The sequence below is a fragment of the Lupinus angustifolius genome, chromosome LG07 (genome assembly GCF_001865875.1).
Source record: "Lupinus angustifolius cultivar Tanjil chromosome LG07, LupAngTanjil_v1.0, whole genome shotgun sequence".
NCBI classification, from domain to species: Eukaryota; Viridiplantae; Streptophyta; class Magnoliopsida; order Fabales; family Fabaceae; genus Lupinus; species Lupinus angustifolius.
Genome location: NC_032015.1, coordinates 17,098,582 through 17,117,934, shown reverse-complemented (window position 1 = coordinate 17,117,934; position 19,353 = coordinate 17,098,582). Strand labels below are relative to the sequence as shown.

At 33.6% G+C, this 19,353-nt stretch overlaps 4 protein-coding genes across 7 annotated transcripts; 1 reads left to right on the top strand and 3 right to left on the bottom strand.

Moving 5' to 3' along the window:
* On the bottom strand, nt 300-3,507 carry LOC109352507 (uncharacterized protein At5g01610-like). 2 transcript variants are annotated; one of them, XM_019594519.1, is made up of 2 exons: nt 2,782-3,507; nt 300-639 (listed from the first exon to the last, which is right to left on the bottom strand). In XM_019594519.1, exons 1-2 carry the CDS (start codon nt 3,263-3,265, stop codon nt 614-616), a joined length of 510 nt encoding a protein of 169 aa, XP_019450064.1. In that variant the 5' UTR covers nt 3,266-3,507; the 3' UTR covers nt 300-613. The 2 variants fall into 2 exon arrangements, with proteins under 2 accessions (XP_019450064.1, XP_019450063.1); XM_019594518.1 differs by having other exon boundaries at nt 300-676; nt 2,783-3,505.
* Nucleotides 4,876-8,899, bottom strand: LOC109352506 (uncharacterized protein At4g29660). 3 transcript variants are annotated; one of them, XM_019594516.1, is made up of 4 exons: nt 8,766-8,898; nt 8,412-8,614; nt 5,125-5,243; nt 4,876-5,072 (listed from the first exon to the last, which is right to left on the bottom strand). In XM_019594516.1, exons 2-3 carry the CDS (start codon nt 8,592-8,594, stop codon nt 5,136-5,138), a joined length of 291 nt encoding a protein of 96 aa, XP_019450061.1. In that variant the 5' UTR covers nt 8,595-8,614; nt 8,766-8,898; the 3' UTR covers nt 4,876-5,072; nt 5,125-5,135. The 3 variants fall into 3 exon arrangements, with proteins under 3 accessions (XP_019450061.1, XP_019450060.1, XP_019450059.1); XM_019594515.1 differs by having other exon boundaries at nt 4,876-5,243; nt 8,412-8,612; nt 8,762-8,899; XM_019594514.1 differs by having other exon boundaries at nt 4,876-5,243.
* LOC109352505 lies at nt 10,557-13,738 on the bottom strand. The gene is made up of 7 exons (XM_019594513.1): nt 13,212-13,738; nt 11,927-12,012; nt 11,769-11,847; nt 11,622-11,681; nt 11,297-11,415; nt 11,141-11,212; nt 10,557-11,004 (listed from the first exon to the last, which is right to left on the bottom strand). The coding sequence occupies exons 1-7, from the start codon at nt 13,554-13,556 to the stop codon at nt 10,902-10,904; spliced, it is 864 nt and encodes a 287-aa protein (XP_019450058.1). The 5' UTR covers nt 13,557-13,738; the 3' UTR covers nt 10,557-10,901.
* Nucleotides 17,618-18,719, top strand: LOC109353094 (serine carboxypeptidase-like 21). The gene is made up of 3 exons (XM_019595270.1): nt 17,618-17,739; nt 18,379-18,424; nt 18,511-18,719. Exons 1-3 carry the CDS (start codon nt 17,639-17,641, stop codon nt 18,592-18,594), a joined length of 231 nt encoding a protein of 76 aa, XP_019450815.1. The 5' UTR covers nt 17,618-17,638; the 3' UTR covers nt 18,595-18,719.

Below are 19,353 nucleotides of genomic sequence, written 5' to 3'. Positions count from 1 at the left end.
TTTTTCTCATTTCTTATCTAAATCCTATAATTTCAACAGTTGCATATCCACAAAATGATGAAACATGATTTTTCTTTTTGTTCCATCCCTTGAAATCAAAATGTTCCACTTTTTTTCCTTATATTCTTTCTGCCTAGAAGAGTTTATTGGCAATTGAAATTAAAAATAGGTCCCTTGAAGAATGTATAAAACTAGTATTTATAACACAAGGCAATGGTAGTGACATATATAATCTAGAAATTGTTGCCAAATTGTATTTACAAAGACAATGATATGTAAAGTTTGATCATGAACTTTCATATCAAAAGTGCATATGCTTCAGTCTAACTTTAACTAACATAACAAATTTGACTCAATTAACACCCCAACATATTTTTATGGTACAAAAAAACATCACATGCAACAAAATCTGTCACCAGAATCCCTTTTAACAAAATGCTCCAATCTAGCTCTAGATTCAGATTCTTGAAACTTATCTCATTGCTTCCCTAGCTCTGTACTATATGGGATTGTATCATCATGGTAACAGAATAGGACCAAACTATAGGACCTGCATCCATGATGATTGCACTAGGGAACATCTTCATCAAGCTTTCTGCATTGTCTTATTGGTCTATAGAACATCTCTTCCAGAAGTTTCCGGATCGAACTGATACCGGAGTCTTCCAACTTTACCCTGCATATGAAACAATGCAACATACTTTCTTCAGCCCAATTCCTTAAATAAAAATTAGAGCATGGAGTCATATTATGCTCATGGTTTGTATGCAACTTATACACATTATGCAATATACTAGAAGGCCTTAACAATTGGGAGGAAATGACGAAGGAACTTCATCACAACTAGGAATTGTGTTTCATAACAGAAAAGGAAAAGGGGACTTGTAACAAGTTGTCATACTTAAGATAGAAAAACTTTTCCAATGTATCAAAAGTCAAAAGGATAACAACTATATAAACAGTGTTTCAAATTGCAGTTGCGGTGACTGCCACATCACACCGTAACTGCAGTGTGGCACCGAATCACGATGATGCAACTGCAATGGGCCGCAACGCAACCGCATCGGACCACATTTGGGTTGTATCAGGCTGCAATGCAACCACATCGGGCCGCATCAATAACAAAAATATTTTTTACTCACAAACTAATTTACACTACAATGACCACAATTATAGTAAACGCAATCACAACCACAACCGCAATTTAAAACACATACTACAAATAATATGACAACTAAAATATCAACAGAAAAAGGGGAAAGCAAAACAAAAAGCTTTCAACCTATCATTTTGTGTTCCATGTGCTCTACTCAATCACCAAAAAGGAATGGTTCTTATTTTTTGGTATAACCAAGGGTATCCCTCATCCTATGGGTAAGGAACTAATCTCTTTTAGGATGCGTGACTACCCCTCCTAACAAGTGTCGCTGCCAAGAATCGAACCCTTGACCTTTAGGTCTATTTGGGGATCTAGTAGGGTCTTACACCATTAGACCAACGTCTGGTTCTTATTACTAAAGAACAAAACCATACCCACCAAACTATGCCACAAGGATTGAAGTTGGGCAATAACACCATCTTCTTTCCCTTCCCCCTTCCATGACATTGGCAACAAGAAAATTCTTTATCAATCTCACCGTTAATTATGGTAAATTAAGGAAACTAATTGTTATTAACTATAGTTGCTATGAATCGATCATGGTTTTAAATTGCGATCGGCCACCACAATTACAGCTGCAGCATTGCAGTTTTAGCACTCTCCAAAATCACATTGCCACTTCAATTGTGACCTCATGCTTGCATTTTGCTACACCTGCCTGCAATCATTGTAAAAACAACTTAACAGCAACATTTCCCAACCACAATTTAGATCCATGATATTAACTATTGATTTGATTAGCCTATTGCACCCAAATTAGATGCTCAAGTTTCATGTAAGAACTTATCAAAGAGAAACTTTTCCTATGCATAAAATTGAACAATTCCCTTCTGACAAGACAAAAAAGATGTGCTAAGTATGTCAAAATCCTCCCAAACTTTGTCATTGTCTTAATATACTCCTTTATGTTTGGTTTACTCTGACCCCTCAAACAAACTTCTCTTCATGTTATATAGGTCTAGCCTATAGTCACCAGATACGTGATTCTCTTTAGTACGGATATAGGTATGTTGTTAATAGTACGTTAACCTATCAAATATCGGTCGGTAGGGGTATATTCAGCAGGGTTTCTATAGGTTTGCATAATCATTTCTAGTGCTGCTTCTTGTAGGTTTGAATCAACTTTTGTTTCACCATAGCAGAAATAACCAATGATAAGATTCTTTCTTATTTGTTGTAACTAATTTATGTAAGTGAGTGTACTTACCAATATTCTTCTTTTCTTTTACTTACACAGTAGGTAAAAATCTGGTTTATTCCTTAAAGGAAACGAGTTTGCAAAAGAGCCACAAATTGATACGAGAAAATTGTGTTTCAATGGTCTAGCCTCCATCAAACTAAATCTGACTAATATAAATAGATAAATAAATAAAAGTTAAGAACTTTTCAGCTCATCATTTTATATCTTCATATGCATCTACTTAACCACCAAGCTCTTATAGTTCTTATTAAGAACAAGCCCATCCACCAACCAAACCACAACTACTGAAAATTGACCATGACCAACACCATCATCAATCATGTCCTTTTCCAACACAAAAAATACACAACAAACAAAACAAATTCAAACACAAAACAAAATTAGAAAGCATAAAAACAAAAAAAAAAAACAAAAAAATGAACCTGATAAGCATTCACAAAATCAGCATCATTCTCAGGTGTAACAGCAACACAATCAGGTGGCGTTTCAAAAAGGGACAAAGAGAATTGTTTAGAAGCAGCACCAACATCAAAGTAAATCAACCCAGAGCTAGGAACATCAACACGAATGCTCATAACAGGGAACCATAGGAACAGATCTTGAGCCTCTAAACCAGTTAAAGAATCAATCTTTCCATAACTAAGAGACCCAGAAACGTTTCTATCGTAATGCAACTCGTTCTCAAACTTGGCATTGCAAGCTTGGTCCAAATGCACCCAAAATTTTCCATCATCATTAGCATTGAATTCGGTGATACCCTTTGGAAAGAGACCCATTGGGAGGCCATAGTCTCTTAGAACCTCATAGATTGTGGCTGCATTGGATTTGGAATATGCAGAATAAGATATTGAGAGTAGAAGAAGAAAATGAAATATGATAGAAGAAGAAGGGGAAAAAGAAAACATGGTTTTTGGTGTTTGTTTTTTATTTTAAGGTTTTCTATGTTTTTGGGGATTTTAAGGTTTTCTATGATTTTGGGGATTTTAAGGTTTATATGATTTTGAGGATTTTAAGGTTTTTTATGATTTTGGGTTTGTTGGGGTTGTTATGAAAGGAGATTGGTTTTTTTGTTATGGAAGGGAAAGAGGAAGAGTGAAATGGGTTTTGGGAATGTGGTGAGAGGTTGAATACAGATGGGATTATGAGGAGAATGATCAATTATTGGTATTAGTGGGGGTCTTGGTTTGTTTTTATCATCTTTTATTTGGTTATAATAACAATAATATATTACCAATTTTCATTTTTTTTTGTTTTGGTATATATGTAGGTATTATTAGTTATTGTTTGTAAAAATTAATTTAATATCAAATTGTTTGTTTAATTGTACTTTTAGATGTCCTTAATATTTATTCAAGTTGGTTATAATTAATAATTTTCTTATCAATAATGTTTATCACTTATTGTCAAATCCTTTATCTAAAACGTATGGATTATATTTAATTATATTTAGGTTCTAATTCAAAAGCTGTTGAGCCATGGTGGATTTTAGGGTTAATATTGAGTCATGGTGAATTCTAGGATGAATCATGGTGATCCTATGACTAAAATTGTTTACAAGAGTGATAAACATGACTCTATGCAGAATACATTTTATGCATAGATTTATCATTAATATCATTTTAAGAGTTAATGGTTAAATATAAATGTTGAACGACATGTAAAAAATTATTTTATAACTTTGGATCTAAAGTTGCTGAATTATGGTGAACACTATCAATATCCATAAGTCAAGTTAAATTATGGTGAAATTGCTTCTAATTAAACTTTTCAGGAATAAAAGTGTCTCAATAGAATTGTATTGAGTTTCATGAATACTTTGAAAATTTGTAAATGAGATAACATTTGCTGAACTCAAATTTGTTAGGAAAGACAACCACACACTCCAAAATGGGTTAATTCCTTATCCAAAAAGGGTGAAGGGATACTTTAGTACTACCAAAAAAATAGAAACATAATGAAACCTAAATAAGTACATGTGGAGAATATTTACAAATTTTTTATTCATTTAAGGACTCAATTACAGTCCTATTTGATCATATTTAAACCTTAAAAAAATGTTAGTTACTATAATATTATCATCAACAATGAAATTGTTTTTGCATGGAGAAAGAATCTGATTAGTATCAATTCACATTGATGACCAGCTCTAACATGTCAAGAAGCTGAATAATGTCAAATTAATTATGACAAATAGGTAGTAAAACAACAACCAAACATTTATCCCACTAGATAAAATCAGTTACATGAATCGAACGACACATAAAATATATTTGCAAAGAGACAGCACAAAAGTAAAAAAGTGGAGAGTTAAGCATTTGCAAATAAGAGTAAAGTCAAGTATCAAGATCTAAGTGCAACATCAAATGTCATGATGGGTCATTGCAAGTCCTTTCGATGAAGTTTGTACCATATCAAACCTTTGAATGGAACAAACCCCTTTCCCAAAACTTCATTTGTAATTACAAATAAAATTTCATTTCAGGATATATTTTCAGCTTAAGTTGGTAGCAACAAATAGCAAAAGGAGATTGCAGAGTATTATTCTAAACGTATTATTCGATACATCCCAATCAAGTTTGTATACATGAAGTGCATATCATAATAGCTAAAAGAGAACATCAAAAGCTGAAAATAAAGGACCCTGTCTTGATCCAAGAGAAAACACAATACAGTGATAGGAATGTACTCATTTTTTGTTGATACAAAACATTTAGTAATCATGAACGGTGGTAATATGAGTTTAAATTGGATGTAAGCATGAAATCAAGAGTGTTTTCACTCAGATGGGGGAACCTGCCCCGCCTTTACCCTCCACGGACCCGAATAAAAGGAGGGTCTCATAAGAGGCACAGCTTTCCCAGGGTGCTCTTCCCAGTACTTCTCCTGTGACATTGCAAGATTCATAATATGAATTAGTTTTTTGAAGATAGATTCTCCTCATATATGTCAAATTAACAATATAAAATCCCATGATACTTTAACATGCCGCAGAAGAGATGAAAAAGCTTACACTAGCATTATTAAAAGTGATTTTCATTCAAATCCAGCACTAAGGATTTTGAAAATAGTAACCACTAAAATACACAGTTGCTCAAACATTCCATTCCTAATTTCTAGCTGCCTCTTACAATCCAGGTCTCATGGTACAGAGGCATATAACACAATTAAATGAGCATTATAAAAAACTAAACACAACGATATTCTTAGAATGGTTCAGAGAAACTTCAGCCATTAGATGTCGTGCTAGTTGAAAATGAAATAAGTACGAGACATATATGGAACCTTAAAAGGTACAATGGATGCCTAAATCTTCTAAGTTCCAAGTTTGGAAATGTTCATTTGTGACGGAAATCGCTCAAAGCAGTGTTCCAAACTTACTCAAGAGAGGCAGAGAGAGAAGAGAAAAATATGAAATGTTGTTTTCCTGCAGCAGGGAAAAGAGACTCCTTTCCAACAACAGATCCCCTTCATCTCTGTACACCACTGTTTATGCACACAGGAGCTTCTTCCATTCGAATGGTAATGCCTGCCTCTCCTGTCTTCATTTTTACGTATTTTACTTAGAGCCTACTAATGTTCCTCGGGAAACTCTGTACTCTCAAGATAATGCACTCAACTTGCTCGCAGTCCACATGTTACAGTTTCTGCAGACTGGGAGTAGTACTTTAAGAGTTCATTTTATTGAATCCCGTCTCATAAATTATTGGTTTTCCGACTCATTTTTTGAATCCCAACTTGATAATAGGATAAGTTCATCAACTTATCATAGTTTATCTCTATCATGTTGACTTGTGTCGAAAAGCACAAGAGTACCCTCTCATCCTATTTGATCATAGTTAAAGTCCTCTTTCAATCTTGACTTCAATCTACGAGGACAAAAGTGACCTTCACATTCTACCTTCTTTCATGTTAAAAAACAGACCGCCTTTCCAAAACAAGCCAGATAGGACTCAGATAAATTTTTCAGAGGTTATTCCGTTATTGTAATACTAAAAAGGTTTTAGAGATCAGTTACAAATCTCAACACCTAAATGTAAATAAATTCAATACAGCTGCATATAACTGAAACCTCAGTTATTCCATCAACTGTTTAAAATCCAATGCAATTGCAGCTGTCAAAATCCTAAATTTGATATGTTTGATCTGCAAATATGTTAATCGAATCACACAAGTCACAAACCGGAAAGCTACCAATTCATATCATGTGGTGAACAGCTGATAGCTTTGAATCATGGATTTATTGTACGAATTTGTGTGATTCTGTATCACGGGTACAGTCTTGTATCACACCATTCTACAATTGAGTGATATTTTCATTTTTTCAACAAAATTCTCATAAGAGGATTTTCTTAGAGGCTTAATAATAAGTACTAAACTGGTAACTTGGCATTCACATAAACCAGTTTTCAGACTGTTCATGAAGTCACTCTGTTTTTGTAGTGCAGAGTAAGTCACACTGTTGTTATTCTGGAGTAGAGGGCTCATGCAGTCTCACTACATTGCTCCTATGACTAAGAAGAAGGGGAAGAAAGACATGGGTCATGTTTTAGGTGCGGAATCATGTATATTTAGGTTTTTATTGGGGTATATCTGAATTATATGATATATTATGATTCATGATTAAAAAATTGAACAATTCTCAATATGATTCACAATTAGACAATATAACCTCAAAAGGTAGAGGTTGAAAATAAAAATGGTGGACTCAAACCAAGGCAAAGGAGCATAAATAAAATGCAATCGAATGGAAGGAAGATGTGGAATCATCAATCATGTATATTCAAGTTTCTATTGATGTATGTCTGAATCATTTGATACCTTCAAATAAACACTAATAAACAGTAAATATTTATACAACGTCAACCCCAGCAGAATTTAAATCCAAAAATGGGAGGAAAGGGAACACAGTGATATTCCCAACAGAATATAAGTCCTAAGTTTGGACTTTGGAGTAAAGGGATGCATTTTAACAAATTGCTTTGCTATGCTGAGCTGCAAGCAGCTGGGAAAATACCACCAATTAAACTGTGTCTTATAGCATCCAAATCAAATTCTTCAAATCTTTCATTTCTAACATGAGAAAAAGAAGCCTATCAAAATAGAACCCCATTACAGTATCCTAAATTGAACTCAAAATGTTCTAAACTTCTCACAGTTCCTTCACTCAACAAACTAGAGTACTAACTACACCCTAAATCGTTGTTTCTCTTAGGACCACTATTATTCAAACAGCTCTATCAAGTTGCTGGTGACAAAAAGCCATAGTATTTGGAGTTTAAATCCAATAAAACCAACCACCCCCAAACAATAATTAACATTTAGCGCAACAAAGCTTTCACTTTTTGGCTCCTCCAAAACCCGTACAGAATGCAAATGAGGAATGCCCATCACACAATTATTAATTTAAAACTATTCATATCTAGTAAGTGCCACAATTTAAAAAAATGCAGGCATGAGGCATCCATCTCGGGTAGATGTAAGCAATCTTTACCAAAAATACAATTATCTCATTTTGGTAGAGAACTGCGAATTGGTTCTCTCACACTAATTCGTGGTTCTATTGTCAACTGGTTCCCTTTAAGGAATGAACCAGAGTTTTACTTACGGTTTAAGTAAAAGAAAAGAAGAATAATTGGTAATGTACACTCACTTTAATATATACATACTTACTTGAATGAGTTACAACAAGAAAGATTTTATCCTTGGATATTTTTTCTATGGTGAAACAAAAGTTGATTCAAACCTATAAGAATGAGCACTAGAAACGACTGTGCATAGAGATATAGAAACCCTACTGAATATTCCCCTAGCTTAGCAGTATTTGAAAGGTTGCACCCATAGCAAAAAGAACCACGTATCAGGTGACTATGGTCTTTACCCGGCAAGTAGAGACTGTTTCGACTATTTCTAGGATTTGAACTCGTTTATCTATGGGTCATAAGGCAAACAATGTTATTGTTGTGTCGAGTCTCACCCTCTAGTACCACAATTTAGTGAGAGGAAAAAAAGAAATAGAAGAAAAACAATAAAGAAATGAAAAAAAGGAAGAACCTTGTAGAGTTGTTCAGTGATGGCAGCACCAATGACTCCAGAGTAGAAAGCAGCAATATAAATAGTGACCAAAGGAGTGAATGATTTAGGTTTTCTATAAGGCTCAACCATGTCCCATAGAAATGTTTTCTCCCACTTTGTGAACAAATAATCTGCATATTTTCTCCATAGATAACTCGCCATTTCAATTTATACCTTTTTCCCTGTTCAATTATGATGAGAATCAATATCATGGATTTTCAATTATTCAAAGTTTGTAATAAATAAATAAAATTGCGAGAGAGAAAAGGAGAGTGAAATGATTTGAAAACGTGGGGTAAGTGCAATAGAGGAGTGAGGGTTGAATTGGTTTACTTAATCTGAAAATGAACAGTGGTGGTGACGGTGGCCGGTGAGGAACGGAGTTCGCGGTGGTCGTTGCCTGAGCAGTGACGCCGTCAGCGATTGGGATTGAGCGATTGCCTAAGCTATTTTCGTCGAGAAAGTGGAGTGTTTATTTTTTTAGAATAATTTATTCACCGTTAATCAATATGAATAAATCAAAATTTAGCACTTTTGTGAACTAAAAGTTTTAAATTTGGCGTGCATCTTATTTAACTTATATACATAACTTAATATTTTAAGATACATAAATTGGGTAAAAACATGAAAGAAAATACTATAATATCACATGATGACTATAAAAGGTGTAGACATCTGTTGTTCCAAACTAATGTACTACTATATGTGCTCCTACTTATAATTGGTCAGAAAAATGATTAATTATTAAAATTTTAATTTAAATACATTTTCTCAATCAATCAATCATAAGTGATACATGTTTAATTCTCCTTAAACAATGTCTCGTGTTCGAGTCTTATGGATGAAAAAAATGCCCGCTAGGAGAGTTAGCCCTACATATCTGTAGATGTTCTCAGCTCGGACAGGATTGTCTCTAGTGTGAGGATACCCGCAGGAAACAAAAACAAAGTCAATTATAATCATTAACACATGGAATGAGACACCGTGTGAGACATACTCCTGTCAAAGGCTTCCTTTCTTTTGTGGTTAATAAACAAGAAAAGTGAGTTACAATTTTTTTGGATGGTAGTGGGAAGTAGGGGTGGCAATGTGGGCTGGCCCGGCCAGCCCGCCTTTGGCCCGCCAAAATAAGGGCTGGTCCGGCCCGTGTTGTTAAAAGGGCTCAAAATGTCAGCCCGACCCATATTTTGCAGGGTTGATGGGCTGGCCCGTTTCCCCCTCCAAAATGTACATAATTAAAACTTTTAGACAAAAAATAATCAACAAACTAATAAATGTCTTTTAAAACAAAAAATCACAAACATAAGTCTACAATATTACAATAACAACATAACATCTTAGCTTAAACTTAGTTTAAACTTGTAAACTCTAAAGATGAAACCAGTTGCCACGCCCCACGCATAGCACAGTGTCACACACTTTAGTTTTTTTGTTTTTTAACACTGGCCCGTCGGGCCAGCCCGGCCCGGCCCGTCTAAAAAACAGGCTACTAAAACGGGCTGAATATGGGTTTTTGGGCTAAAATCCTCAACCCGGCCCACTAAAAATAGCTATCCAAACGGGCTGGCCCGTCGGGCCAAGCCCATATTGCACCCCTAGTGGGAAGTGGGAACTGAACCTGAAAGTAGAGGATGTAAATTTACAAAAACTACCACAGAGATCAGGCTTGCCACAAGCTACAATTCTATTTCACAACGTTACCTAAATATTATTAGATCGATTAGAAAGTGAAAATTATTAATTTAATTGAATAAAAAATATAATGAATAAGTCATACTAATCAATAACATTTTGAAAAAGTTACATCTAATTATTGACAAATTCAATGACAGTAACATTATAATTCACATTTCTTCGTTTTAGTTCGTGTGAAATTAAGCCAAAATCTTATAGAATGAACGATAAATAATCATTTTGGTCGAGAGAATCTTTACTAAAGAGATTGACAAATCACAAATCTACATAGCTCAACAAAATTAAATTTAACTAAGCATCTCTAGGCACCAACTATTTACATATTAACAGCCTAAGGTACTTTTAGTATCCAAATCCCATATGTTTTCTTATGTCATACCAAAAGTAAAGTTAATAAAATAGATTTTGTTGATTTGGTATTTCACAATAATCATAAGCAATTTTTTAAGTAGCTAAGGATTTGACAAAAAACACAAATTTGAATATTCTATGTGTCCATAATACTCCATACCCTTTACATCATAATCTTTTCTTGACATCCTATTAATTCGTCAAGATTATATGTTTCCCAACATCATTGCCATCTTGTGATCAACAAATCAATTCATGGATAGACCATAGAGATTGTAGTGATTCCAATGTTAACCACAACATTTAGTTGATTCTCAAGGTTTCTTGCTCCAAATGGCAATCAAGCACAATGTTACTCAGCATCCAGATATCCTTTTTTGAAGCCAACTCAAAAGTAAGTTTGAGGGATAAAACCAACAAAGTTCAGATCTTGAAGTATTTGTAACCGAAGTCCGGACTTGTCATCCCCTCTTCCCAATCACCCATGCCGCGACCGCCGAACACAACCTGTTGTATACCAAGATATCTGCTATGCAGAAAGAGATCAATCAATATTGCTTTCATATTTTTGCATAATAAAAGGATATAAGTGAGACATATAATGATATAATTGTATATAATCTCTATTACTATTACATGTGATTTTTGGTATTGAAACTTACTCTGAGCTTAAGGCAGTTAGGCAATTGAGAAGCACATCAATCGCGAAATAATCAGCTGTACCAAGGTCCACCCTGCATGTAAGATATGGTATTGAGTTTAGTAATTTTGACTAATCACGTTATACATAAAAAAAAAAGTTCTCGAGTTTGCTATACCAAATACGTCCCCAGTTATCCTGGAACTCGACATCACTGATGTCATGGAAAGATGATGGCATCACTTTGAATCCCTTGTCGGCATCATATAGAGGATGCTCCATTGACGAACTTCCGAGCTGCCAATCAATTCAAGAAGCTTCAATTCTTTGTTATAAGGTAACAGGTGTGCATATAATTTCTTACACTAAGCTAAAATTAACAGTACTTGAAATGGTAAAGTCAATAGAAGATTAATAAAATGTTAAGAATCCTAATATTCCAACAAGTATTATAACTAACACTTGTATATACTAGTAATAAGTAAAAGTAAACATGGCCTAACCTGTAAATTTGAAGAATTGAAAGCACCAAGGCGACCCATGAGATACCATGATTGAATAACCTGAATTTTTTACATGAACCCGAAAACAAGATTTTAAAATAAATATAAGAAACTATATGATGAAGGCAAAATGAATGAAGTACTTACACTACCAATTAGATTAACATCCCGGTCAGATGGTGATCCAAACAATTCAAACCAGATATACGAGTCTAGTGGATTGAAACTGAAAAAGGCATGCAATTAGAGTGATGCAATTTAAAAGAGAGACATAAGAATGAATGAAGTAGTTGGTAGCAGTATACTCTCTGAAGGTGACTTTGAAAGCAAGGACAGATCCTGTTTTGGACTTACTGAAGTCTCTACCCTTCTTTCTAACTCTTTCTTCCACCTGCAAACATCATCATCATCTTCATTACACAATAATTAGAATTATTGCAAACATAGAATAAAGCGTTATACATAATCACCAAGGAAGCACTTTAGTAGTTATTTGATTGAATCAAAGGCCGAGATGAACCCTTTTTCATTGTTTATAAAATAAAAAGAACATTATATTATTGGCAATGTCATTTTAATGAATTTTAACAATTTTTTCTATCTTTGTGGGGCGGAATTAGAAAATAGGATTACAAGCTCTAGCATAAACAATTAGTGTTTACATAATACACACACACACATATATATATATAGCCTACTACTCTGGGCCAATACGATATAGCCCATGGCATGTTTCTAACTGAGACAAGTTGTAACAATGAAATTGAGTCCAATATATAACATTACCTCCCTCCTACAATCAAATGCTAGGCATCATGGAACTTGCTTAACTAGTTTATTTTATGAATCCTAACAATCTCAGTCTCATTGAAATAGATGTTTCCTGCCTTCCTTGTTGAAACCGGAAGAAGCTCCATAGGCTTCACTCCACAGCCGTCCAAAAGGACAGTGCATCCAATCAACAGAGTTGTCTGCGTCCACAATAACTGTTCCAATAAGAGTAGTCATTCTCCAACAATTGTGCATCCAACACACCATCGTCCACGTCCAATGATTTGCGCCTCCAACACACTATCTTTCACCTTAGGCTAGATATACAGACAATGTTTTGTCAATGAGAACGACCTATGACACTGCAGTATGGTGTCGCTTAATCCATCTAACCGGTCCCACCTCTTAGGATTAAGGCTTGACTATTTTTTGTATGTATTTTAATGAATCCATGCTCTATCCTATCCTATGAGCATCTATGAATGAATAACAGAGTTTAATAAACCATTGAAACACAATTCTCTCATTTTGGTAGATAACCGCGAAATGGTTCTTGCTTACCAATTCGTAGTTCTTTTGCGAATTGGTTCTCTTTAATTAACGAACCATATTTTCACTTACAGTTTAAGTTAAAGAAAGAACAAAAAAAAATTGGCCCAGAGTAGTAGGCTATATATATATGTGTGTGTATCCTAATAAGCATACCCTCACAACGTATGAAGTAACCGTAACAAAGAGAACCGCGTATTAAGTGACTATGTAATAAACATATAAACATACTATAAAGTTAAAAAGATTAATGAAAAATAGAACACAGACCCGTTTCCTCATGAGTTCAGGGTCTCCAATACTGTCACCAAGAACAGCACGTAACTCGTTGTCATCTTTACAAGCATCTTCAAGAACCTTAGCCCAAGAAGGATATTTATGAACCCTATCATATTCCCTTTGTTGTTTCTCTTCACGAACTTTCAGCAATCTTCTACCTCTGGCGCTAGTTCCGGATTTTGTAGAAACAGCATCGTTATCATTGTTGTTTGATGAAGAAGAAGCGGAAACAATGAGAGGAGAAGGATGAAGAATTTTGTTGTTGGAATTGAAGAGTTTGTGTGACCAGTTGCAATTACAGTAGTTACTTCCATACAATATCGTCACCATTGCCATTTCTTCCCGGTTGATTGATTATGTTCGTTTGGGACCGGTGAGTCGACGCCGTTCGAGACCGTGGCACGACGCCGACTGTGCAAGGTGGTGAATTTGAAAGTGAAAGTTGAGAGTGAGAAATGGGGGAAGTGAGGGTTTTTGAGAATGAGAGGATTTGCTTTTTATGGTTTTTTTCAGGAGATAGGTGGGAGGGGATATATATATATATAGAATAAATATTGAGAGAAAATAAATAATTTATCCTTCTTCCCACCATTGAAATCATATGTTATTTCATTGAGTAAACACCCTCTAATTTCTATATTATTTAGACTTGTCTATATAATATATCATATTTTGTTTAACTTAATTGTATTTATCACATTTTTTCTTTAAAAGATTACACTTATTTCTCATGCAGGGGTGATCAGTGTAATGAAAGTATAAAAAATAAGGGGTTTGCGTAGGGGTAAAAAAGTGATGGGTGATTGTGTAATTTCGCTAAAACTCAGGGAGTATTAGTGTAATTTACTCCATCTTATTTGATTATTTTTCATAAGAATATTTATAAAACTAAAAAATTAGAGTACACATATCATATTTACAATAGTCGGAACAAATAATTTTCCCCATGAATTTATTAAGTGTGTCACATTGCCACTTAGAGCATCAATTTTTGTTCTTAACGAAATAAGAACATTCTTATTCAGTTTTTTTCAATGTATCATTCTTATTTTCCAACTTTTGTACTTAATGAAGAGAGATAGATGTTGTGAAAAAAAATGTAGATGTTGTGGATCCAAATAAGAATAAGAATGATGTTTGATATTGTGAGAAAAAATTATATATTATTCTTATTTCATGATCAATTATAATAAATTATAAAATAATGTATCAAATCCAAATAATAATGAAAATTTTATTTGTTGTTGAAGATGCTCTTAAATATCTTATGTATTATTTTATTACCCCGGAAGGATAGAAACTCAAGCTTGTAACCTTAAAGACTTATAATCATATATTTTATTGAGTTGTAGCCACTAACATGATATTGACCTTGAAACCTATGAATTATTGAATGTATCAAAACAAATGCAAATATTGACCTTGAAAGCTATGAATTATTGAATGTATCAAAACAAATGCAAACACTGAGTTGAACCCAAAAGGGCATTATCAAACCATAACCACTAGGAACGATAAGGTAGTAGACCATGGTATTGGTGAGAATCTAGATAAGAGAGTGATTAATTTGGAGTGAAAAAATAGAGGATGAACCAATAATTTAGAGAGGAGGTTGGAAAGAAAAACACTATGAGCTTAGGTAGTGCAAGCATCAAGGGGAAACAAAGGATTGAGATATGTGAGGATGAGAGATCTCAAGAAGGAATGAGTGGAGAAAATTTGAGAGAAAATGAACTAAAACCCCCCTTCTTATCAAACAGATACCTTACCCGGCGGTTCCAACCAAACCATACCGATAGAGGCAATTTAAGCGATTTCTAGATATATTATGTAAATTTCAAATTAATATATTTTCTCGGAGGCATTGGAAAAAGGGCCTACGTATTCTAAGTTTAAGATGAAGAGACCGTGGAACTGGATGCGAGCTGTAGTGTTATTATATAGAAGTATATCACTCCTAAGTCTAAAGATCCTCGTAGTTTCACCTTGTCGGTCACTATTGAGAATCTCCCCATTGGAAAAGCTCTCCCATACTTAGGAGCTAGCATCAACATGGTTGCTAGACTAGTCACAAATTGCATGTTATTGTTATAGTTATTAGACATAGAGTTATTTCAATGATTTATAACTCTCAAGTTCGTTAACATAGTTGCTAGACATAGAGGTTGTCAGTATTAAAGTAAGAATTAAGCACAAAATTAAATCATAAAATCAAAACACAATGAATAAGAACAAATTTGAATCAAGATTATATTACATTTAATCTCAAGAAGGAAGAGTTTAGCTACTCATTGTGATGGTAACTATACAAAAAGATAAAAAGGAGAGAAATTACATTCATAGGAGAAGAATTTATCACCCTAATGATCATGAATTAGCTCTTATAACCTTTTCCATTTGCTTCTACACCTCTATTTGAGCTAAACTAGCCTAAGGAAATCAGAAAATTCGAGTATTACAAGTGCTAGCCAATGCATGTCTAAAACATAATACCCAACTTGATATCCTTTTAAAGAGTTTGAATAATGCCCTTTTCGCACACTACAAGGAATTCATTAGGCAGCACAATTCGTCCAGTCGAGCCTCGACCTTTCAGGTATCCAAGCTCCGCTGGGTGGAATTGCCCAATTTCACGCACAACAGGTTTTTTGTAGGGCAAATCCCGAATAGTATCTACACCAAATTTTCTCCTAATTTTGCCCAACGCAAGGATTTCATTGGCACGACTTCTGTTTGGTGTAACTTTTGTCCAACACATAGATTGTGCTGGGTGAGACTTCTACTATTATCAAATGCATTAGGTGTGACTTCTAAGTTGGGTCTGAGTTGTTTTTGTCCTGAAACTCAAATTTTTGCAATGATTCATCCGATTTTGGTAGACTCAAAAACTTTAATAGCTAAAATTAGATAATTTGCATAATATGTCAAGTTTAAGATCAATTTGCCGATAGTTGGATCAAACTAAAAGCTAAAGTGTCCTAAAATTAATGGCTCAAATACCATATTTTTGACACTTAACACAGACCAATAAGAAAGAAGATAATAGTGTGACATGTCATAAGAAACTAGTGTATTTGATGGAAAAGATTTATTTATGGTACATTTGAAACGATATTATTAAACACGAGTCATACATCATATTGGAAAATGTTTTCTATAATGTTTAACTAATTTAACCAATTAATCAGTTTTGTAGGACCATATGACATCTGCTATCCGGTAAATTGGTCATTAAATTACCAAATCGGGTGTCACAAATAGATATAAAAGATTGCCGAATCCAAAAGGACTTGCTTGATACTAGCATTTTAACTAAAAATTGTTATTCTAAGTTGGTGTTAAAGTGGTTTTGGTTTGTTTGATTACCTAATTACTATCTAATTGATTAAACTTCTTTGAATAAAGGTGTTGAGATTAAATTTTACTACACACTATCATTACACATTTGACTCGGAAACACTAACTTATTTAGTCATGATTCTTTCATGCAAAAGACCTCAATAGTAATAAAAGCTATGAGATGTTCAACTATTTATATATTCTTTAGCCTTCAATACTTAGGCTTCTAATTTATTTTACAATGCTCTATGTATGTTCCGTTTATATTATTTTATTTGGCTTTTGATCCGATTCCAGAGGAACTCCTATTTTATTGAAGACATCAATAATACATTTAGTTACATAGTTCACAACTCATTTCTTTATCATTCCAAAATTGTTGGACCAAAATGTGACCAGACAGCCTCTAACTACCAGGTAGTTTTATTATTATTGGAGTATTAAAAGAGTATAGAGTTACAAGTGAGATAACACGTCTCAAACCAAAGCTTTAAGACATTATGTCTATGAGTTTTTTCTATTTATAAACTCTTTACTCTTCTCCTCATATCCAATGTAAGACTCCACACTTAAATTTAACCATTTCCCCTCAAGTGTGGGTACCACAAACTTTTTTATCCGCACCCCCTTAAGTCAACAATATCTCAGCCATACCATCGATTATGATACCACTTGTTGGATCAGACTTTGATTGGGAAGCCTCTGACTACCAGAGATTTTCATTGTTACCATGTATGGAAATAGGAGAGAACTGCAAGTGAGACATCATGTCTTGAACCAAAACCTCACGACATTAATTTCATGAACATTTTCTACTTAGAAACTCTTTCACTCCCCCCCTCATATCAAATATGAAACTTCACACTTGAATAAATCCATCATATATATATTATTGATCTCTCAAATTATAGGTGTCCCCTCTTTCCAAACTTCTGCAGTATCCTCTCTTACAAAAAAAAAAAAGTGATTTATAATCTATGATGATTCAAATTGTTCAAGTTATGTTACCTTCTTTTTTGTTATGTTTTAAGAAGACATATTTACCTAAAGTTTTATATTTTGGCAGTGGAGACCATGATATGTGTGTTCCATATACTGGATCTCAAGCATGGACAAGATCAATGGGATACAACATTGTTGATGAATGGAGGCCTTGGTTTGTTGATGATCAAGTTGCAGGGTACTTCTACTATTCTTTCATCCTTATTCCATATTGTTAATGAATTATCATATATTTTAATCACAAAGTGAAATGACATTGTTTTAGATCCAGTAGCTTTTTATAAATGTTTTGTACATCAAACTAAAAGATCTTACACTAAGCATTATATATGGAGCAAGTCTTTGATCATTCTAAGTTCTTAATTGCCCGAGATTAATGGAGATAAAAATGTTGTACTAGATGAGTAGACACTACATTAGATAGGATTAGAAATAAATGCATAAGAGAGAAAACATGAGTAGTTGAAAAAGATGATAGAATCACACCTTAAGTAGTTTGGACATGTATGAAAGAGATTGATAGAAGCTCTAATAAGAAAATAATATCAATTGGAGTTAGTCCAATTTCTAGAGGAAGAAAGAAACAAGAAAAACCATAGACAAAATTTAGAACTGAATATTTTGTTAAGCTCACCACTTCTTCTTAATGGTCATATTAAACATGTATCATTGCATCACATTGATTCAACTAGCACTAGTGTGAAAGGTCCACAACCTGTTATTAAAATAAAGTTTAGAAATCAAATGTTTTAAACACTGTTGAAAGGACTAATATATCTTGACTAGAGGCTAAAGAAGCTTTCTTTATTGGTTGCAGGTACACAATAGGATATGACAAAAATCTTACATTTATCACAATAAAGGTTTGTACATAAAATTATTTTACATTTAGAAAATTATATTAAATCGGTATTATCTTGATACTATATACTTGATTATATTGATACAGGGAGCTGGGCACAGTGTTCCAGAATATAAACCCAAAGAATCTTTGTATTTTTATAAACATTTTCTGGATGGAAATCCTCTTTAAGAAGCAAATACAGAGACAAAAGGAGGAATGATACTGCTTTTGGTGTTCTCATAGAATAAGTAGCACATATTATGACAACATCTCAACTAATAGTGAAAATTATATGAAGAGATGTTATTCCTATTCTATCTATTTAGCTCCCTATCAACCTTTCTTTATATAACTATGTAGGAATATATAGTTTTAGCACTGCAAATAATTTCCCTGTTTTCTCCACTCTCAAGCACACTCTCCCCCGTATTAGTTTAAGTCTTCAACCTCATTTTATGTTTCAACGGGCAATAACATTTTTCATGTGCTAAATGAAAAAAAAAAGAGTTTGATATCATATCTTAACTCAAAATTTTAAGGTATTAAATCTGTAAGTTTGTCCACGTATATGTTCTTTAACTCATATTTACGTATACAATGTGAGACTTACTCATTTAGAATACTTAATACTTATATCAGGTGGCAACCTCAATTACTTATTTATTTATTAAACAATACAACCATACAACACAAAACTCATTAAGTTAATCATTATTCTATGAATTGCATGACCACATGAATCACATAATCTAAGTATTTATTTTGAAATCCTCATACCATCCTAATGATTTAAATCGGCTCTATGATTTTAGGAAGATGTGAGCTCAATTTTGATCTCTTAGAAGAGATTTGAATTACTACTATGTGTTTTGTGGTTAAAACATATAAAACTTTTTGTATATCCAAAATGGTCTTTAAACTTGAGTTATGAGCTCGAGAGTCGATTGT

What these genes read in the sequence shown, in the direction of transcription:
- LOC109353094 (XM_019595270.1), top strand. Translation starts at nt 17,639, where the DNA reads ATGTGTGTTCCATATACTGGATCTCAAGCATGGACAAGATCAATGGGA. An exon ending in GTTGATGATCAAGTTGCAGG is followed by an intron (nt 17,740 to 18,378) that starts GTACTTCTACTA and finishes TATTGGTTGCAG; the next exon opens with GTACACAATAGGATATGACA. An exon ending in TTACATTTATCACAATAAAG is followed by an intron (nt 18,425 to 18,510) that starts GTTTGTACATAA and finishes ATATTGATACAG; the next exon opens with GGAGCTGGGCACAGTGTTCC.
- LOC109352505 (XM_019594513.1), bottom strand. Translation starts at nt 13,556, where the DNA reads ATGGCAATGGTGACGATATTGTATGGAAGTAACTACTGTAATTGCAAC. An exon ending in TTCAAAGTCACCTTCAGAGA is followed by an intron (nt 11,848 to 11,926) that starts GTATACTGCTAC and finishes TGCCTTTTTCAG; the next exon opens with TTTCAATCCACTAGACTCGT. An exon ending in TCAATTCTTCAAATTTACAG is followed by an intron (nt 11,416 to 11,621) that starts GTTAGGCCATGT and finishes ATTGATTGGCAG; the next exon opens with CTCGGAAGTTCGTCAATGGA.
- LOC109352507 (XM_019594518.1), bottom strand. Translation starts at nt 3,265, where the DNA reads ATGTTTTCTTTTTCCCCTTCTTCTTCTATCATATTTCATTTTCTTCTT. An exon ending in ATTTTGTGAATGCTTATCAG is followed by an intron (nt 677 to 2,782) that starts GTTCATTTTTTT and finishes TTTCATATGCAG; the next exon opens with GGTAAAGTTGGAAGACTCCG.
- LOC109352506 (XM_019594515.1), bottom strand. Translation starts at nt 8,594, where the DNA reads ATGGCGAGTTATCTATGGAGAAAATATGCAGATTATTTGTTCACAAAG. An exon ending in TCACTGAACAACTCTACAAG is followed by an intron (nt 5,244 to 8,411) that starts GTTCTTCCTTTT and finishes GCAATGTCACAG; the next exon opens with GAGAAGTACTGGGAAGAGCA.